This window comes from Halichoerus grypus, chromosome 9 (genome assembly GCF_964656455.1).
Source record: "Halichoerus grypus chromosome 9, mHalGry1.hap1.1, whole genome shotgun sequence".
In the NCBI taxonomy this organism is placed as follows: Eukaryota; Metazoa; Chordata; class Mammalia; order Carnivora; family Phocidae; genus Halichoerus; species Halichoerus grypus.
Window position 1 is genome coordinate 8759351 of NC_135720.1, and position 19983 is coordinate 8779333.

Consider the following 19983-nt stretch of genomic DNA (forward strand, 5'->3'; position numbering starts at 1 on the left):
GCTTTCTCAGGTCTTTCAAACAAAGCAGATGTCTTTTTCTTTTTCTTTACTAACAGACAGTAACAGAAACTATATCTAATACAAATAATGGTGTGTGTGTGTGTGTGTGTGTACATACATATATAAAGAATAAATATATATAATAAAAATATATACATAAAATACATATATAATCTCAGCATTATATTCCATTCCTTTTTTAAAGGATGTTCACTTTTCCTGGTTGTAGGAAGGTTCAAAAGCTAATATATAGTGCCCTAGTGGCCACCAAATCTTTGGCTTCCTCTTGGTAATATAAACAATTCGGTAGTTTAACACATAAAATTTTGATGGTTATATTAATCTACCACTAACAAGGAATGGTGTTCACCGCTGGCTTTTTTAAACACAAAAATTATTTTAACCTATGATTGGTTTATCTTCTACTGCTATTGCAAATCAGTATAAAAATCTGAACAGCATATCATCATGGCTTACGAGACAAAACAGTGCCTTCTGCCATGCACAAATGAGCTAGACATAAAGCAATTCAGTGTTTGAAGAATGAAGAACTACAGTGTGCAAGGCATTCAACAAATGTCCCCTTCTCTACATAAAAATCGTTCCTACTGTCACCCTTCCTGGATAACAGGAGGAAAGGTAAGACTCCTTCTAAGATGGGGCCACATCCTCTGCACACAAATAGATCATAGTGAGACAAAGCAAAACATAAATGGGGCAAAGAAAGAAACGGAATCTAGGGAATTTCCAGACACAAGATAAAACTCTGAGCAAGTGAGAGGTGAGGTCCTGCTGTGTGCATTACACACGAGGCCCTGTCATATCCGATCTGCGGAAAATGTGTGACCGCACCTGAGACCAGCCAGATTGTCATAGAATAGTCTACCATTCAGCATTCAGATATGTCAGAAGATATGGTCATTCAAATAAACACATGTCTCTGCAGGGCCAGAAAACAAAGAAATAATGGAAAGTACCTTGATGCAACAACTTTCTTCTGTTTTTCCAAAACAGGATCCACCCAGGCTACAAGCACGGATTGGGATGACATGACCCGGACATTGATGTCTTCAGGCACGTCTAGTTCATCCTCTTCTGAAATGACAGTGGGACACATTAAAGGCTATCTCTACAGTAGGATCTGCCCTGAGTTCCTCTGGCCTCTAGAGTTCATTATTGATGCTGTATAATTTTTAAATTGCTTACACGTGATGTCGATAAAATGAAATGAATAGAAAGCTAAGCAATTGTTTGCTTGGTCAATGTAGAAAAACCAAACTCTCCATTCCTGTTCTTCTTATCCACAGTCTAAGAAATGAGCCATTCACTTGAAAAGTTGCCTAATCCAGCTGACGTAAAGAACAGTGCGAAAGGGATGCTTTGCCTTGGTCCAAGATACTCCGAGTAACTCAGTGTTTTCTTAACACATACTGTAAGTTTCTGGGAAATACAACAAGATTTACAGGAAGCAAAAGTTTTGGGGGAGAAAAGGTCAAGCCAGAGCATTTCCTTAGCAATCATGGCATGAAATGAAATTCAAACAAATGTACAAATCACATTGGGTTCAGTGTCCTCCCATTTTAGAAAATGTGGTTCCAAGACATATTAAAAGTTACATTCAGACATAAAATAGAATTCAGTTTGCCAATTTCCAAGAGAATACATCATACTCACGAAGCCTATAGTTTCTGTTCAATCTCCCCAAAATGAAGACCTACAGGCTTCAATTTTGCTTTTAGTATCTTGGGGGTTTTGTTTGTTTTGTTTTTTTATTTTCACCTTTCAAGGACCATATTTCAAAAAGATGTGACTTTTGTTACAAGTAAGGGAAGGTGGAAATAGCCTGTTAGAAAAGCAATGCAGGCACTTTTTCTATAGCAGTAAATAACGAAAAATAAAAATGTAACATCACATATTTGAGACTTCTGTCACACAACGTAAGCAACTATAATCATAAATATAAAATGATAATATAGAAATACACATAATAATTTAATATCTGCTCTGTAATATTAAACTATAATCACAAATAAATTGTGAATTCATGAAAATAACCATGCTGCAGGTTGCCTCTTTAAATTAAGGTGCAGGACCCAGAATAGGTATGTGTAATTTATTAATATGTAATATAAAAAAATCTGTGAAAGGATGTAGGGAAAAAGCATCCCTTAGTAAATGACCAATGATCAGGTTATGAGCAAGCCTCTGCTACATTTTTCTCACTCTTCTCAATGCTAGGTTTAGGTGATTTTGGCTAAAATGAAGTATGAGTGCCGATCTTGCACCCTGTCCCCTCCACACCTACTCTTATTTCTCTCTGTTCCCGGGCTGCCACAAAGGGCAACTGATATGTGGGTTCGACTGTGGCTTTAAATGGAGCAAATGCTTGGCTGCTCCTATGGCAGTAAATCCGCTGCACGGGGAAGCCATTCAAAATACACAGAGAAATATACTTCATTGGAAGAACACTCTCATCTCTGAGTATAAAAGAAATAAGCTCGTGTCCGAAATGTGACCAAGCCGGTCCTGTGGTTTCCTTCATACTCAGTGAAATCCATGTAATTCGCCACTCACGCAGCATCATTTGGAAACAACCCTGCATCCACACAGACCATGATATGAGCAGGTGCGTCCTTGGAAACATACCTGAAATCTTCCGTTTCGTTAGGGCAGCCCTGTAGACAGGCTGACTCTGCCCCTGTGAGTTCATGGACTGCAGGGAGACCACGTACACCGATTCCGAGGCTGTGAACCAACCGGCAAGGGATGAGGCTCTGCGTTTGGCTTTCCGGAACGCACACCCTCTTTGTCCGCATCCCCCTCCCCTCCACTCCCTTCCCATCTCGTCTTTCTGGGGCATTCCAACTGCTTCAGGACAATTAAAGATGAGACCAAGAACATTAGAAACTAGGCCTAAGAAGAACATTATTATGTGAGAAAATATGGAATGATATTACCCATAATTCTTGAGAAATGAGTTTCTATTTCCTCAACATCGAAGAAAGATGAACAATGCTTTAAAAAAAAAAGAACAGTATATTTACCCACAGAATTCCCCCAATTTCTTTTTACCTCCAAATAGAGAAGAGGGGTCAGTCTGTTTTTTTATCTGTCATCCAAAAGAAGGGAGCAAGACAAGAACAGTGAGTGTACCAGGTTATCAGTCCAGAGAGGATGCTGGGCCCTCGGAAACTGAAATCCTCAGAACTGAGCCTCCAAAGATTTGCTAAGAGCAAATGTAAGAGTTTAAATATATCTTTTATTTCTGGATTGTTCTTTCCGTTAGTTCCCTCTACTCCACACTCCAAATTGTACATTGGGTCCAGTAGTAGCCAGCCAAATCTAAACTGGAAAACTTTATTTGGAAAAAAAATTACAATGATGAAATAAAACTTGTAACTCTTGAGTACCATGGAATCATAAAATCTGGGATCCCAATGAAACCTTGATTAAATTCCAATTTGACCTTCTTATTTTATAAGTAAGAACATAAAGCCATGAGAAAATTGATGGATTTGCCCACAGTCATGCCCCTAAGAAGGACTCATAATCTTCTCTGAATCCAGAGTCACTAATGCCTAACTCCAGGCTCTATTGACTGGGCTTCCAGCAGCAGCCTTAATTAGTTCAAGAATAAAAATGAGGCAATATGATATATTTCTTTATTTTTTAAAATTTTTTTGAGGTAGAGCGAGCACGGAGAGGGCAGGGCGCAGATGGAGAGGGAGAGAGAGAACCTTAAGCAGGCTCCATGCTCAGCGTGAAGCCTGACTGGGGCTCAATCTCACCACTCTGAGATCGGGTGAGCCCAAATCAGTGAGACGCTTAATGGGCTGAGCCACCCAGGCTCCCCAATATGATATATTTCTAATCATACACCATCAGGTAATACACCATCAGGTAACTACACCATCAGGTAATACTTCAGCAAGTTAGTAGAGGTGACAGAGATCCTAATGAGAACTTGTAACACTGTAGGTCTTCCTTCAGGCATTGCAAACTTTCACAGTAATGGGAAAAGAAACCTTTTGTTTTTACAAACAGCATGTCAGTTAAACATAAAAGGAGACCAGTGTTCAGAAACCTCACCCAGAGAAACTTATAAATTGCTGTAGGCCAGTCACATTTCAGGAGAAGGGGATAATATCTGACAACCTTCGAACAGCCTGCTCTCTCTCTCTCTCTCTCCACGCAAACACACACACACACACACACACATATAGGGCAGGTGAAACTCATGCTGTGATGAGTAAATTATTATTTAGGCTAAGGCTCTGACATGCTACCACCGAATTTTGAAATATATGTTTTATAAAAGGGAAAAATCAAGTTTGTAACATTGGGATTCATAGAGCATGAAACTAAGTTTCCAAAAAGAGGAGTCCCTGAAGACGGTCAATTTCTTAGTGCTATTGACAAAGGAAGCAGCCAAAGGTCAACAAAGAAAAACTCTGCCATCCAACCTAGCAACCCAGGACCACATATAAAGAAACTGAAAGAGCAGTGCCCCATCATTTATCAAGAGCCCCCCAAAATTAATAATTTCCACAATTGACGTTTTTACATATTTGTGATGTATTTCTTAAAGTTCCTAGGTTGTTAACACCCAGATTCTTAACTTGCGAGCTCTCCCCACTAAACCTGGCCCGAGATTACCATGAAGGAAGAATAAACCAGAACAGCCCACGTGTCTGGGTCTGGTCTCTACTGTGTTGAGTGCGTCACATCAGCTCCTCATTTAGTCCCGACAGAAGCCCATGAGGAAGCTACTCTCACGGTCTCCTTTTCACCGACGAGAAACCAGGTTCAGGGGGCTAAGATGACCCACCCACGGTCCTGGACGAGGTGCCAGGGCCAGTGTGACACCCAGGATTTACTGCAGCAGGTGAGGAGAGAGCAGGGCGCAGGGCCAAGTGCTGGCTATGGAGCAACCATCTCTTTTTCACAGAATTAACGAAGACTCCCTGGTATGATAACACACTCCATTCTGTGCCCCTGATTATTAGTACTCTGGAAATAAAATTTCTGAAATGACCTCAGCGTCACAGCGCCCCCAGGCACCCCGGCCCCTCATCAGAGCCAGCGCATCGGCTCACTTCCCCGACCTCAAGTGTGTGACTCGGTAGAAACTCTGGACTTGGGACTGTCCGTCCTAACTTCCTGAAGGCCCCCAAACTCATGCACTCCTTCCTTATTACTGTCCCGCTCCCATGTGAGCCCCTGTGCTTCCTATGTCCTCTGGCCTCCGTCTCCCACGGCTGCCCGTGCTCCCCTGGATGGGACTCAGCCCGGGGCTCCCACCCCGGCACTTCCGGCCTCCCGGGCCTGCTCTAAGGTCTCTGCTTTCACGACCCTCTGTCCCTGGTCTGTCTCTGTGGAGGGCTGCTGGGGCCCCAGAGCCCCCTGGGAGCCTGACTTAGAAGACGTCCAATCACATGCGCTTCGGGAATGGCTGGGAGCGTGGGAGTTTTGCTGACAGGACCTCGGGCCCACCTCTCTCCAAGTTTCCTTGGCCACCCTCTGCGGGTACCACGCTCTCGATGGCATCGCGGTCATAAACGGAAGTAAAATCCTATGCAGGATAAAATGAGGACACTGGCCTGCCATGGCACAGCAGGCCCACCGTGACACCCGCCCCCCCAGGAGTCACTGCATCCTCCCCACCATGATGGAGCAAGCATCCAGGGAGCCCTCTCCTTCCTCATGGCAGCCGCGTAGGGCATTGGCTGTGGCAAGTGCAACACTTTTTCGTTTGATGAAAACTCAAAAGCCAACATGTTGCCACGGAGGCATGGGAGGCGCTGTTCATCAGGCTGGGACCGGAGCCCAGCTCTGACCTCGGTTCCCACGCTGGCTCAAGTTCAAGAAGCAAACAAATCCTTCTGCTGCCCTCAGATGAGCCAGGGGTCACTACTGAGGAAATGAAGAGACAGCGGAACCAGTCAGATGAGAAACTTGTCCGCACTAAACGAGGTTTTACCGCATGGTGTCTACGAAAGACTCGGAACAATGAAAACTTCCCGCTGGAAACACGCTCCCCTCAGTCTCAGGAATGCAGAAGGAGTGGCTCTCCTCTGCTGCTGGGATTCTGGGTAGAACCTGGCCCATTTCCCCCCGCACAGTACAACTATTCAGAGCAAGGGATAGCTTGGGAATGAATGACCAGAGTCTCCAGATGCCTGGGCCTCCGGCTCTAGGTCTCGCCGCTAATACTGAAGCCTCACAAAGCACATGCAGCTCGCATGTCTCCAGTGCCTTCTTCGATCCCATGTGGTGTCCGGGGGCACTGGAGCTGAGAAGTAGCTGGTCTTTTTGTCTGGGAAGTCTGGAGTCTGCATTTTGAGATGATTTGGATGCTCTGCCCAGCAGAACACCCATCAGACTTGCCCAAGGGTCTTCAGCAGGTGGCTGAACAGACAGCAGTGAATAGGATGGTGACTTCCGGGCTATTTCAGGAAGGGAATCCAGCCTGGCCTTCCGCTAGCGTCTCCAACCAGATCTAAGTGGCCCCGAGCAATGCCTGCCATGTGGTGCAGGGGGCCAGCCTTGGGAGTCCTGAGGAACTCAGAGCTGCTTGTCCAAATTCCAGAACCTGTGGTCACACCTTGAGCAGAGGGGACTGTGTTCCCAGAGCACTGGAGGCTCGTGGGGCCAGCAGACCTTATTCCCATAGGGCAGCCCCATTTCCATCACCACCTTTCTCACCGGGCTGCTTCCTGGGCCCCAAACTGCTGGTCATCACTGCTGCAAGCCTGGAACCCTCACTCTGGCTTCTCCTCTCCCTTCCTTCTCCCATTTCTTTGTTTTGTCTCGCCAGTCTCATTTCCCACCACTTGCCTGTCCCTCACCGTGTCTGACAGAAGACTTAACTGCCTTCTCACCGGTGACTCTGTTCACAGCACAGACCTTCAGCTCTGTGCCCTTCTGGGCTCCTTTGCCCGGATCCGGTCCTCTTTCCCACCTCCAGCCCATCTCTCCAATGCTGGAAGCTGAACGAGGCCTGGCTTTTGTTAGCAAGTGAAGAGATCACCAGGTCCCACTGGAGTCTTCTGGGAGGGCCCAATAAATCTCCCCCCCTTCCTCACCCAAGTACTGATCCAATTAGGAAGTGACTGAAGAATAAGCAGTGGGGCCAGCATATTTATTGCTGGTACCAGCTACGCTGGAGATCACGGGGCAAGCGTGCTTTCTAGTACGAGCCCCAGAATTACCAGGTTCTACTGCCCGGCAGCCCTGGGCCCTACGTTACCTATGCCCAGAGGAGCTGAGCAGATTGTGTGCTCTCTACGGCCTGGCTTAGCTGCAAGAGGAGGACACACAAAGGGCCAACCCACGCTTTCCCAGCACCTCCCGCCAAACTCATCAGGTCAATGGGGGGGCGTGAGGAAAGGGGGAGGAAAGCAAGAGTTTGCAGCACTGCCTCGCTCGGACTGTGGCCTGTGCCACTGTCCCGACCGGTCAATGAGTGAGGGCGGCAAAGCTCAGGCCTCAACCCACGCTGGAACCCTGTGCATAATCTCTCCACATTCCAGCCGATGTCCTGTCTGCGTCCCATGGCCAAAGCTTCCTTCACACAATAAGGGTTTGCAAAGAAGGAGGAAGGCAGGCCTGGCATGCAGTCTCCGTCAGCAGCCACATTTCATCTTGAAAGGACCCAAGGTCCAGTGTCCTGGGAGCTAAGACAAAGCTTAAAAGAACAAAACGGTGAAAGCAGAGACAAGATGAGAAAAGCATCAGCTTCTCCACGTCCAGGGAAATGGCCCAGCTCAAGGAACTGGTGCTATCAGGCGAGGCAGTGGCTGATGGGCACGTGGAGGAAGGGTCTTGTCCTGCCACCAACTGAAGGTTGAAAGCATGGAGCCACGGAGGAAGGATAGAGCCAAGAACGCAGTTGTGAATAATCATCACACCTGGAAAGTGAACACTACACCTCAAATATAATTTTCGGTCACAAACAAGCTTCTAAATGTTGACAGGATGGCAAAGGTCATCAACACATCCGACACCATTTAACATTGAACTCACCCAGCTTTTTAATTTCGTGCGTCCGCTCATCTCTCGTCAGTGGGACATAATTCATCTTCCGGCCACTCTCCCCGTAGCCCAGAAGAAAACCCCGCGATCTGCGTGGACTCTTGGCTCCCGACAGGCGTGGTGCCTTCCACGCAACGGAGAGCCGGTCGTCTGAGGATCGGACTCGGACACGCAAGGGCTTGTTTGGCACTTCCTTTTCTTAAAGAGGACATGACACAGAAATTATTACACAGTATATCCGTTAGCATGAACCGCTGAGTCTAGAAAGTCTGTCCAAAGACGGAGCGGCAACAATTAGCAGCTGGGCTCAAAACATCCATTTTTGGTAAATCAACTCTAGTAGGAACACTTTTCCCCCAAGGGTATCGACACTCGATGCCCCCATTCCTCCCCGCATTTCAGAGAGGTCTCCAGAACTTAAAGTGAAAACACCCCAATGTGAGCCTGCCAGCCGGAAGTCTTGGATGTTTTATAACATTCTTCCTCGTCTATTTTGCCTTCTTAATGTGGGGGGCGATGACGACCACAAAGCCTATTGCTGACACCAGCCGCACTCTGGCCCGCATCAGGGATATGGTCCAGCTAATAAGCGTCTCTCCACTTACAGAAGCCGGGTACTTCCAAGCATTGTTCTTCAATCATCTACAGTGACTAATTTTTTAGACTGGAAAATTCCCAGCTAAGTGAAGACATAGAAACAAAATCCAATGTCATGAGTTAGTGTAAACTTCAATAACACAATAAATCAAGAGCCATTGGAGATGGTTATTCTGAAAAGCCAGACACACGGCTCCCATGTCTTGAATCTAATCAAAAGGAATATCCTTTTGTACATTAGCTGGAGATAACCTGCTCAAGTTACTGGGCACCCCCATTCCTAAAGGCTCCTAAGAGAATACCATGTTATGGTTCAGTAAATATTTTCCCAGATATGCAAAATAATCATTATTAAGATTTTTCGGTTTTGACCCAATAATGCAGCCAAAGGACTAACCACATGAAACTTGCCCTTACGGCCTGGTGTCATGAGCGTAACCACGTTCCCTAGGGTTATACTAAACTGGTCTCAGTTTTGTTCCAAGTTAAGAGGTAGGCTCTCAATTTCAAGGACTAGCTTCTATAAAAATTAGGGACCACTAAGTGATTATGGAAACAATAAATATGCTCATTTATATAGTTCAAAAGAAAATAATTTGCCAAACGTGTTCAATACTGACAGCCAACTCATTAATGGCATAGCATTCAGTAACTGTATGAGTTCCTATATTAATCCTATGACTTGGTTATTCTTATGAGTTCCCAATGTGATGCTCCATGTTTCTAGAAAGATCCCTGCTGCCAAAACTTATTAAGGTTTGAGCTATCCACAGGTGACTGTGTCACAAAGGTGGACACGAATTTCCTTTATCAGCATGGGTCACTGATGAATAGACCTTGTGTGGGGTCTGAGTGAGAAGACTTTTTGTAAATACTGGAGGCAATGTCTCATAAAAACCACGTAGGAAAAGCAAAATCTGAATAATGAGCAGCATGTTCAGTCTCATTTATCAACAATGATGTTTTGGTTTGTTTTTAAAGTTAGCAGATTTGCAGAGGACATTCATCAGAACAAAACACATAACCAAGTTGACTTTCTCAGGAATAGCGTTCACATCATTTTCAGCTTTGTACAAAGTCATGAAATAGACTTGACATGAGCCATGAGCAGGGGCATAGACATGGAGAGAAAATTTCACAGGAAGCAAAACCCTTTGCTTCATTCTGTCTTCACAGCCTCTAAGTCATGTTTCCCTCTGTTTGCCTCCAACACAAACCGTCACCACACGCACAAAAGTCAGTTTTAACAGAAGACCGTCCCGTGAGTGATGACATAGACTCTCTGAGGGTGAACCACCTGAGGTTGGGGTTTGATTTTATGGGGTGCCCAGCTTTGGGCAAGGGTTGGTACTGTGTTTTTTAAAAGTTCATAAGATGAAAATGATCTCTGCCAACAACATATGATGCTTACTTTATTTCTATAAAAAGCTCATACCTCCTCAAGGGAACCTCTCAGTGATGTGGGGCTGAAAATGACACCTGCTCAAGCTGCCACAGGCCATTTGCACTGCTTGTTTTTTGGGCAGAAATGACAGGGTTGCCACCCAACCATGGCTGCCACAGTCTATTTCCTGAGGGGCAGCAGTAAACAGGACATATGTCCATGGTGCTATTATCAACTTGACTGTCCTCAATATTACCCCCCCACCCCGGCACTTGTTCTGTATCCGTTTGTGGCCTATGGCAATGCTCCCACCACTGCAGAAAGCAACACACCAGCGTGGGAGTTCTGGGATGACCTCCAACAAAATGGGCAAATGTACTGAAAACACACACATGGGTCTCACAGGAGTCAGATAAAAAATCAGTTATTGAACAGACATGATATTCTCTGCCCTGTGGCTCTGTTCCAGTCCTGGGACACTTCCGGCCACACACGCTACAGGGCAAAGTGCTCCTGGAGGGCGCACTGTCCCTGCCAGGCTTTGGGAATGTGGCAGGTCTCTGCTCCAAACAAATAACCCCTGACACTCAACAGTAAAATGCTGGACAAAACTGTAAGAAGGAAAAAGCCCATTGGAACAGTGACAGGGTCCCTGAGGAGCAGGAAACACTAAGCTTTCAAGGACATGGAGTTCGGTCTCAGACGGCAGAAGTTTATTGCTTCAGCTGCCCAGCCCGTGGCTCTGTCTAGGCATCAGCCACACTGCCCCCCTCCAACTGTACGGGCTTTCACCCCAGGCCCCCACGTGCTGTGTAGCCACCCCACACCAGGGCTGGAGAATGAGGCCAGGCCTGCTGAGCAAGGAACTCCGGGGGAACGGGGAACAGGGCTGAGGCCGAGGCTAGCCCCAGCCACCAACCACGCTGCCTACTTTACACAGAACTTCACAGTTTACCACAAGCCCTCACACGGTTTATTTTAATTGTCCTTACAAGAGCTTCCAGGTTAAGTAGGATACATGTCATAATCCCCAAGAGGTTCAAAGAGGTGACGTCGCTGACCCAAGGCCACAAAGCTACTAAGTGCCAAGTGAGGACCTGAATTCAAGCACTGTGGGCTGGGTTCCATTCTCATTTCGCGAGACACCTTCCAGTTCCGCTCTCCCCTCCCCCCACCTGCCATCCCGCCAACCACCTAACCTCTTCTGCCCAGGAATGTGAAGCAAGGTTCTGAGCTGGACAGACCCCTCCTCGGGGGAGCATAATGCCTGGCACAGTAGGCATGAAGGGCACACGCGCGTGTGGGTGTGGGTGTGTGTGTGCACGCGTGTTTAAACAGACCAGACAGTACACACAGCCTAGGTAGCAAATGAGTAAGAGAAGGGCAGAACTCCTCCTGCCACACACAGAAGTCACTGACTCTGAAAACCACAGAGTAAGGTGAAAACAAGCCCCTCAACACAGCCCCCCATCTTTCAAACCTTGGTTTTAGAAAAGCCAACCGTAATTTTTTTTTCAAGCATTTTGAAATTTTCCTTTCTTTAATATTCTGGGATACATACCATCAAAACATCTTCCATAGATCTTTATAGATCATCTGGTAATCCTCTTTTAAGCTGATGCACACATTAAGAAAAAAAAAAAAAACTATCCGTATGGTTCAAAGGCACTTGCCGTGAAATTATTTCAGTGCTTTCTCTAAGCCCCATGTGACAGCTTCACAGAAGCCCTGTGAAATTTCTCTGATAAATCTCTGCAAGTCTTTTATCTTGAAAACAGGAAGTCTCAATTGCCACGGGTAATCACGTTCACATCAGCCAGCGCAGAGTGTATTTTAAACTTGGCAGGACACATTCCCCCCTCCGTTGCTCTCGGTGCAACAGAATCAGGTAGATTACTCAGAACTGGCCAATCAGAGAAGACCCACAGTGGTTAATTACACACTGTCTACTTGGCAGGTCAGCTGGGTGCAACAATTACCACCTGGAGTATAGCAGACTCCGGAAGGCCAGACAGGATTAGAGCATCTCTCCTGCTCTGTACTGCCAGTTACACAAATTGGCAAAAATTCTGAAATTATACAGAATCAGAATCCGTTCTTTTCACAAAGAAAAAAAATCAAAAAAATCAAAAGATCAACATGATGCTGTGCCCATCTACAATCCAACGCTAGTTGAACGTGGTTGCTTCTGCACTGGGCTTCCACAGGCACTAAAGTCAGGGTCTGAATCTGAGTCTAGGACTCTCACGCTGGGTGACTTAGAGAACCTTCACTGAAGCTCAGTTTCCTCCTCTGTAAAATATATATAGCATATCGAGTTTTGTGATATAATCCACATAAAGCATAGAAAGCTGTACTGGCATACAGTAAGCACCCATTAATTGCGAGATGTGTCTTTGCGATAAAAATGAACTCCCTCATTTATCAGACTCCCTACATGGGTGGGCCGCCCCCCCCCAGAGCCACGGTCGCACCACAGAGCTTACCGTGATGCCTTGCACACAGGGGGCACTAAAAAAAACGTGTCTTAAAGAACCAGACATAAGCAGAAGAACGCACTATTGTCAAAGACTCTTTACGTTGAAAACCTTCTCAGCTATGAGGTGGTCTAATCCAGACCCTTTTTTCTGCACCATAAACTGATAGCGCTACTCTTCATTAACACCTAACAATTATCAATTACTCTGAGCAAGTCCCTGCTCTTTGTTGGCATAAAGGAGTCCCTGACCACTGCTGTCCAGTGACCACTTCCCTCGGCCTGGTCTCAGCTAACAGGACACTCTCATTTTCCAGCAGAACATCCACTATCACTCAGCACACAGCCCTACTGAGCAACTTGACACCCCACTTCACTGACCTCCCAGCTTTACAGAGATGGATAGTCGCGATCCTCATCCTCATGGCCTGAAAGGGCAGGCCTGTGTGCTCACTGGCCTTCCACTCACCCATCCTCTGCCCCCAGCAGCTTCCCCACAGTCCCCAAACATCAGACCCCGAGGTCAGCAGGGGCACTGGTCCATACAGCAGGAAGGGGTCCAGCCCGTGAGGCCAGCGTGGTGGCCCTCACTCCACAGTGTGTACCACACTCACCTAGAGGGCTTGTGAAAACACGTCCCAGCTCCCACCTCTATCAGAGCCAAGTGGAAGTCCAAAGCTTCTGTGTACTTTTTTTTTTTTTAAGATTTTATTTATTTAGGGGTACCTGGGTGGCTCAGTCATTAAGCATCTGCCTTCGGCTCAGGTAATGATCCTAGGGTCCTGGGATCAAGCCCCACATTGGGCTCTCTGCTCGGCGGGAAGCCTGCTTCTTCCTCTCCCACTCCCCCTGCTTGTGTTTCCTCTCTCGCTGTCTCTCTCTCTGTCAAATAAATAAATAAAATCTTTTATTTATTTATTTGACAGAGAGAGCAAGAGAGCACAAGCAGGGGGAATAGTAGAGGGAGAGGGAGAAGCAGATTCCCCACTGAGCAGGGAGCCCGACTCGGGGCTCGATCCCAGGACCCTGGAATCACAACCTGAGCCAAAGGCAGACACTTAACCGACTGAGCTCCCCAGGCGCCCCAGCTTATGTATACTTTTGATGAATAAGCATAAGGAAGAGGAGGGAGGGCAGGAAAGGGGGAGGGAAGGTACATTGGGGGGGGTGAAGATGAATTGTGGACAGCCAGAACAGAGACAGGACATGGGCTTTGCTGTCCCCACGTGGAGTATGGATTCCCTGCCACTGACATAGGCCCAGGCCTGGCACTGAGTGATGTCTGCCAAGGGCTCCTTCCTGAGCAAGTTCCGACACATCATCTCCTGAGACACCTCTGAATGCTTCACGAAACTCTCCTTCCACACCAACATTTGCAATACTTATGCTGAAGTCTTTTGAACGCCGTTGTTTCCTTTTCCAATAAATATCCTCAATACTCTGACTACTGGGTTTTTGTGTGATATTTGGATAGGCCTAGCTATTTAACAATAAGGAGAAAGGGTATCTTATTTCTTTATTTTAGAATAGTGTCTGTCACCATGTCACCAACCTTCATAAGTTATTGGATCCCTACCAGGTAGAAGGCATTTGACAAACATCCTCACTATCTCCCAATAATGCCTGTTTACAGACAGAGTGAGGCTCAGGATGCTTAAGGGGGGATTTTGAAGCCAGACAGCAGGGGCATGAAATGGGCCTGGAACTGCAGTCTGTTGGATCTGTAGCCCTGACTGTCTCCACTTCACTCTTGTTCAGAAGCTCCTGGTGGCTGCAGAGTTGGTGTCACCAGCAGCCACACGGTGGCATAAGCATGGTGCCTGCCCTGGGAGAAGGTCCCCCTTGGTGCCTCACAGACACCTTGGGGTGAAGGATCTGGTCTGCTGCTCCAGGAGTCACTGCCCCCGACTTCCATGCCACGAGTACACCCACTTACAGAAAATGCCAGCGTCGTCCCCAAGGACCTAGCTGCTCTTAAGGGAAGTTCCATCAGGAGCCACTCATCACACGATTCTCCTGACATTTGTACATTTCAGCGCTCCAGGAAACACCATGTGATGAAGGGCCCAGCACCTGGGCAGCCACACCGATGGCTTGGCTGCCTGACTCATTTGGGAAGCAGTCGGGACATTAAGGAGAGAATTTTTGCAACTTACACACATCTCTCCACCCTCAGAGACAGTAGAACAGCAATCCTAAGGCCACACCTAGAGGCAGTAGGTGCCTCACTGCCTTTCCAGGGCTTGGAAGAAGACAGAAGATCTTAAAGAAAAAAAAGAAGAGAAAAGAAAGAAAAATAACCTTGATCTCCCCCGAACTCATCAATGCCGATGACTAATAACGTTATGGATTGTGGAAGCCCAAAGAGCCTTTCTAAAACATTGGACACTAACTCCTACAAGCCAACCTGAGTGTCTTCGATCAAGCTTCCTCCTGCCCCCCGGACCTGTCCAGCTCTTCACAGACTCTTCCCTCCTGCACTCTGGGATCACGCATTGACGTCCAGACTATCACCGGATGAGGAGCCACAGGGCATCCTACTGGGCACGGAGTAGAGAAAGGACGGTGTAGTCAGCAGCCAGCCCCACAGGCTGGTGCGAGGCTGTCAGCACTTGTGCCCTAGAGGGTGGCCCTCAAAGTCCAGGAGGACTGTCTCAGAAACAAAGCAAATACTGGAAGCCATCCTGGGACTGCTCCACAGAGGCCATTCTGGGACCTCTCCACCGAGGCCATTTTGTCTTGTTTGGCTGTCTGTTTCACAAGATTGTGGAATCCCTTTATCACTTAGCAGAGTTCTTCAAACTTTTCCCTGAAGTTTATTTAACAGCAAAGAAGATGGTGCAATCCCAGAAGCCTGGCGCAAGGCAGTTTATTCACAGTCTTTATCTCAAAATGCCACTTCAATTTTGTAGACTACTCTTTAACATCTCGGCGTTTGTTTTAAAGTAGAAAGTAACATTTTGAAAGATCATCCAGAAAGCACTTCCTGTGGACGTGGCCCATGTCTCCTAAGCCTTTGTGGACTTCCGGCAGGGCAGCGTCCTCCCAGGTTCTGAGAAGCCCAGTTTGAGAAGCCCCAAGGACCACGGGTACATCAGCAGCTTCAGGCTGACATCCAAAGTGTCCATTTGTGGCTGACTTTGACCCCAGCAGTGCTATGAATATCAGTGAAAACTACTTCATGCCATTGATTTCACCCCACAGGACTAGGGCTGCAAAATGCCAGGTCCCCCAAGACAGGGTTCTGCACAGGTTGGCCGTGAAGCCCCTGCCACGGATGTGAGAATGAAGAGGTTCAGCAACCACCTGCATGGACATGTCCCTCGGTTCTTACAGATCCTAAGCCTTTTGAGGGGCGTCTCTCCCTACACTAAGCCGACAATCTTACTGTGTAGGCCGAGCGAGGGTCGGCTTCCTAGTCATGGCAGCGGCTCATCTATAAGCCTGGAAGAACCATACCAGCTGCCAATGTCCTCAGCCACCTGCGACAGGAGCTTGGCGGGGAGCCCAGCCCTGGCCCAGCCCCACGGACACAGCTTGAGGGGATCAGGAAGTTTCTCCAGCTGCGGAGGTCTCCTCCATTCGAGATGGGCAGGTGCAGTCACTGGAAGCATCTGCTCTAGATCCCTCTGGGGGCAGTGTCGCTTCCAGAAGCTCTTCCTGAGGACCCATGAGGGCCACGGAAAGCAAGGGAAGCAACAGCCCTTTCCTGATCGCCTCAGCAGCTGAAATGCAGACACCTGGCATTTCTTCACCCCACAGTGTAATGAAGGGTTAGCCTCCTAGACTCTGGAAGCCAAGACGAAGGAGTGGGAAATATTCTGAGGAAAACTATGTCTCGGTTCCAAGGTTTGTTTGGTTCAGTTTGTTTGTTTTGGTCTAAAGCTCTTCGGCATTGCTTTCATTCAGGAGCAGGACAGTAAGTAACGCACTTGTTTTCTGGAAATGAAAGACCTTGTTTCTGTTGAGTGGCTACTGATTAATTCAACTTTTTACTGTGACCCAACATACGCTCTGCAAATGGAAGACCCAGTTATGATATATGAGTAGGTTGATAAGTTAAAAGAGAAGGGCTTTCTTTCAGGACTAATATCTGCATTTGCAGGGATCCAATATAAGAACCACATCCCTCATCAGAGACCTCACAAGGGATGTGCCTGGCCTCTTTTTCACTCAGACATGAAAAGAAAAGCCCACGATGGGTCTGCCATCCCCCAAGATGCTGACCTCGTCAGAAGCATTAGGTATATTAACAGGTGCAGGACATGAAGGCAAAGTCGGCAGCCCCTTCACTCAAGGCCACACACGTGGGGACAGTTCACCTCTCCAGCGTTCGGGCCCTGCCCTGCCCACTGGGAGCAGCCACTGAAGTGAGCACCCCCCCCACACCCGAGGAAACAGCCTCACTCCTGGTCGCCGGCTTCCCAGCCACTCAGTGATGGGAAAGTCTGTGAGCACATACTCACATTCATCAATACAGAGGAAACACCACAGAATGCGGCGAGAAGCCTCTCCAGCCCGCATCAGCTCCTGATTCCCTTCCAGGGCATTTCTTTTGGGGGCTGGAACCCCTGAGGGCTTTGCTCCGAACCAAGAACATTCGGCTACCGGAGAAGTTACACAGCTCCGCGCACAGGCCTCCACCGCCTACTTGTTCATTGTTGAAGAACGGGCTCGAAGGCTGGGGCAGTCCACACTCTAATGGAAGAGGCGACTTTGAAGCAGGCCCTCCGATAAGATGGGAGCCCCCAGGAAGAAGGGGCATCCCCACAGCAGACGGATCCTGCTGTGTACACGCCTCGTCTTCACAGACCAGCCGCCTCGGGGAATTCCAATCCACAAACGCACTCCATGTCATTCCAAGACACAGAAGGCAAGAATGAGGATCTCTGATTGATGACAGCACCCCTCTGTGGCCGACACCCTGGCCTGCCCAGGACCAGCCCCAGCGGCAGCGGCTGAACGAGCCAGGGGTGACGCTCTGCTCCACATCTCGCACTGCCTTAGCCCTGTCACTGCTCATCCCCTCTGCCGAGGCACAGACACCGAGGGCGAGCAGCCTCCAAATGCACTGCTGCTTAACACACATTTATGGAGGGCCTACCTGTGCTTGCCCCAGGCCCTGGAGATACAAAGATGAGTAAATCAAAGCACCCTGCCTTTGAGGCGGCTCACCATCCGGGCTAGGAAGCAGAAACTGATCTTTGCCCTGTCAATTGCACTTAATAAAGCTCCTGATTGCATGAGAAAGCTACTGAGCAAATCAGGCCACAGACATTATTAATTCCCATTGGCCAGGGCGTTAATTGAAACTAGCGTGTGAAAAGAGGACCATCTGATCATAATTACTTAAATATTCTGGACTGGGGTACAGGTAAAGCCCGGGTCTGGCCCACAGCAGCCCCCTGGCCTGGCTCCAGCATTTCCGGATGGAGCCCCGGAGGCGGCAGCACTGTGTGTAAATGCTCACGGGTGCGCTACACCGGCCCCGTCTACCTACAGTGACACCGACGGTCTAAGTACGTTCACCGAGGAGCGCCTGGGTGGCTCAGTCGTTAAGCGTCTGCCTTCGGCTCAGGTCATGGTCCCAGGGTCCTGGGATCGAGCCCCGCATCGGGCTCCCTGCTCCGCGGGAAGCCTGCTTCTCCCTCTCCCACTCCCCCTGCTTGTGTTCCCTCTCTCGCTGTGTCTCTCTCTGTCAAATAAATAAATAAAATCTTTAAAATAAATAAATAAACAAACAAATACGTTCACGGGGCTTCTTCCTGGCTCACGTGGTGGCACTCGAGCCGGCGCACACAGAGAAGGGGCGGCACAGACAACGGGGCCATTGGGAGAGGTGTGTCCAGTGGATCACTGGAGACACTTCTTTACTCCGTGCACCTCCCTGTGCTCAGGCACAAATTCAACACCTAGAAACTGCAGCTCAGCGTGTCTCCCTCTAACAATATGATTTTTGATTTTGCTGACCTAAAACAGTCAAAGGGATGGAGAAAAAGGCACAGAGCCATTTCTCAGTCTACAAATGGTTCCCAATTGCTTGCAAAGCAATTAAAATTAAATTTGTTGAATTTATTGAATAAAATTAAGATTAAAATCACCCAATATAAGTGGTGGAATGGATCCACTTCGTGTCCTAAATTCACAAAATTTCCCAGCTGAAAGGAACCCTAGAACCTTAGAATAAAACTTAGAACCTGAGACGGTTCCTAGAAAGGAGCCTAAAACCTTCCCATCAAGCCCCAACATTTCACAGCTGCAGGATTTTACAGCTACAGATTCAGTAATGTGCTGGACTGCAGCCCCGGCCAGCTGTGCGGGAGTGGACAGGGCGGGGAGTACAGCCTGATGGTGACTGTACTCTCAAGTCAACGGGTCAGGAAAGGGCCTGTCGCAGGACACTAGGGTTAGAATTTCCACTCTCCACGTCAATCACATTTAAATAAATTGGCAAGAAGATATACCTGAAGGTCAGTGTTTGTTTTGATGAACTATTGATAGAAAAGGCCAGAATTCGTAATTTTAGATTATGAAATATCCATTTCTCATATGACCATAGGTATTTCCTATGAAAGGAATGCCAGGGAAGGAATAAAGATGCCGAACTGCGGTTTGCATAGTTTCTTAGTTTCATCATTTCTCTGTCAAGTAATTTGACACCCGTTCAACAGCAGGTATCAGCTTTCTGAGGCAGGCACCGTGGAGAGTAGCGGGGCTCCCGTAACGGACCCGAACCCAGGTCTGCCCTCGGGTCTGACCAGGCGTGCTATGCAGCTTCACATATATGAAGTCAACCTTGAAGAGTCATGGGGACAGCAGTTCCCCTCAGAGCCAAGAGGAGGGAAGGGAGATGAGGGTTTGGAAGTCATGGGAAATCAGAGGAGGGGTGTCATGCTGATAACCTTTATTTCAAAGGGAGGCAGGAAGCAAGGCTAGAAGCAAGAGGAGGACAGGAGGAAGGAGCTTGAGCAAAGTGGCAATATTTTGGACCTGCTAAGCCATGGAAGAAAGGAAGTAATCTGAGTAAGGACACAGAGAACAACTGCCAAGCAGAGCTGAGGACCCAGTTGGAGTTAGCAGACCAGCTGTGAGGACTCACAGAGGTACAGATCGGCTTAGTTCTTTGCTTCTCCCACAAGGCTCAGCAATTCACATGCAGAAGGGAAGCCAGGGAGGTAGGGGCCCTGGTATGGGGACTAGCAGGCCACAGAGGCCGTCCCATGGTCAGGGGTGCTGGCCGAGCTAACAGGAGGGGGACCAGGAAAGACAAGAAATGAGACAGGAGACAGCACTGGACTGTGGAAATGGGAAGGGTCTATGGACCCAAAGCCCAAGTAAGTCTGGAAGGGAGCTCAGGACAGTGAGGGAGTTGAAAAAGCAAGATGACTGTGGAGAAGAGCAACTCTACCACAGGCAGCAGGTGGTGGCAGCTGGAAACCATGACATGAGGATGTCACGTGGGCCACCGTCATGGAGGACGCCAGTGTGGACA

The 19983-nt window shown here is 48.0% G+C and overlaps 1 protein-coding gene across 3 annotated transcripts in view; it reads right to left on the reverse strand.

Moving 5' to 3' along the window:
• The window catches only part of FNDC1 (fibronectin type III domain containing 1), a 101593-nt gene that overhangs the window by 50320 nt on the left and 31290 nt on the right, over positions 1–19983 (reverse strand). For all 3 annotated transcript variants that reach the window (XM_078054508.1, XM_036110070.2, XM_078054507.1), the window contains 3 exons: positions 8026–8232; positions 2647–2745; positions 978–1095 (listed from right to left, as the gene is read on the reverse strand). In XM_078054508.1, the coding sequence (XP_077910634.1) occupies positions 978–1095; positions 2647–2745; positions 8026–8232 (424 nt within the window). The remainder of the gene's footprint in view (positions 1–977; positions 1096–2646; positions 2746–8025; positions 8233–19983) is intronic.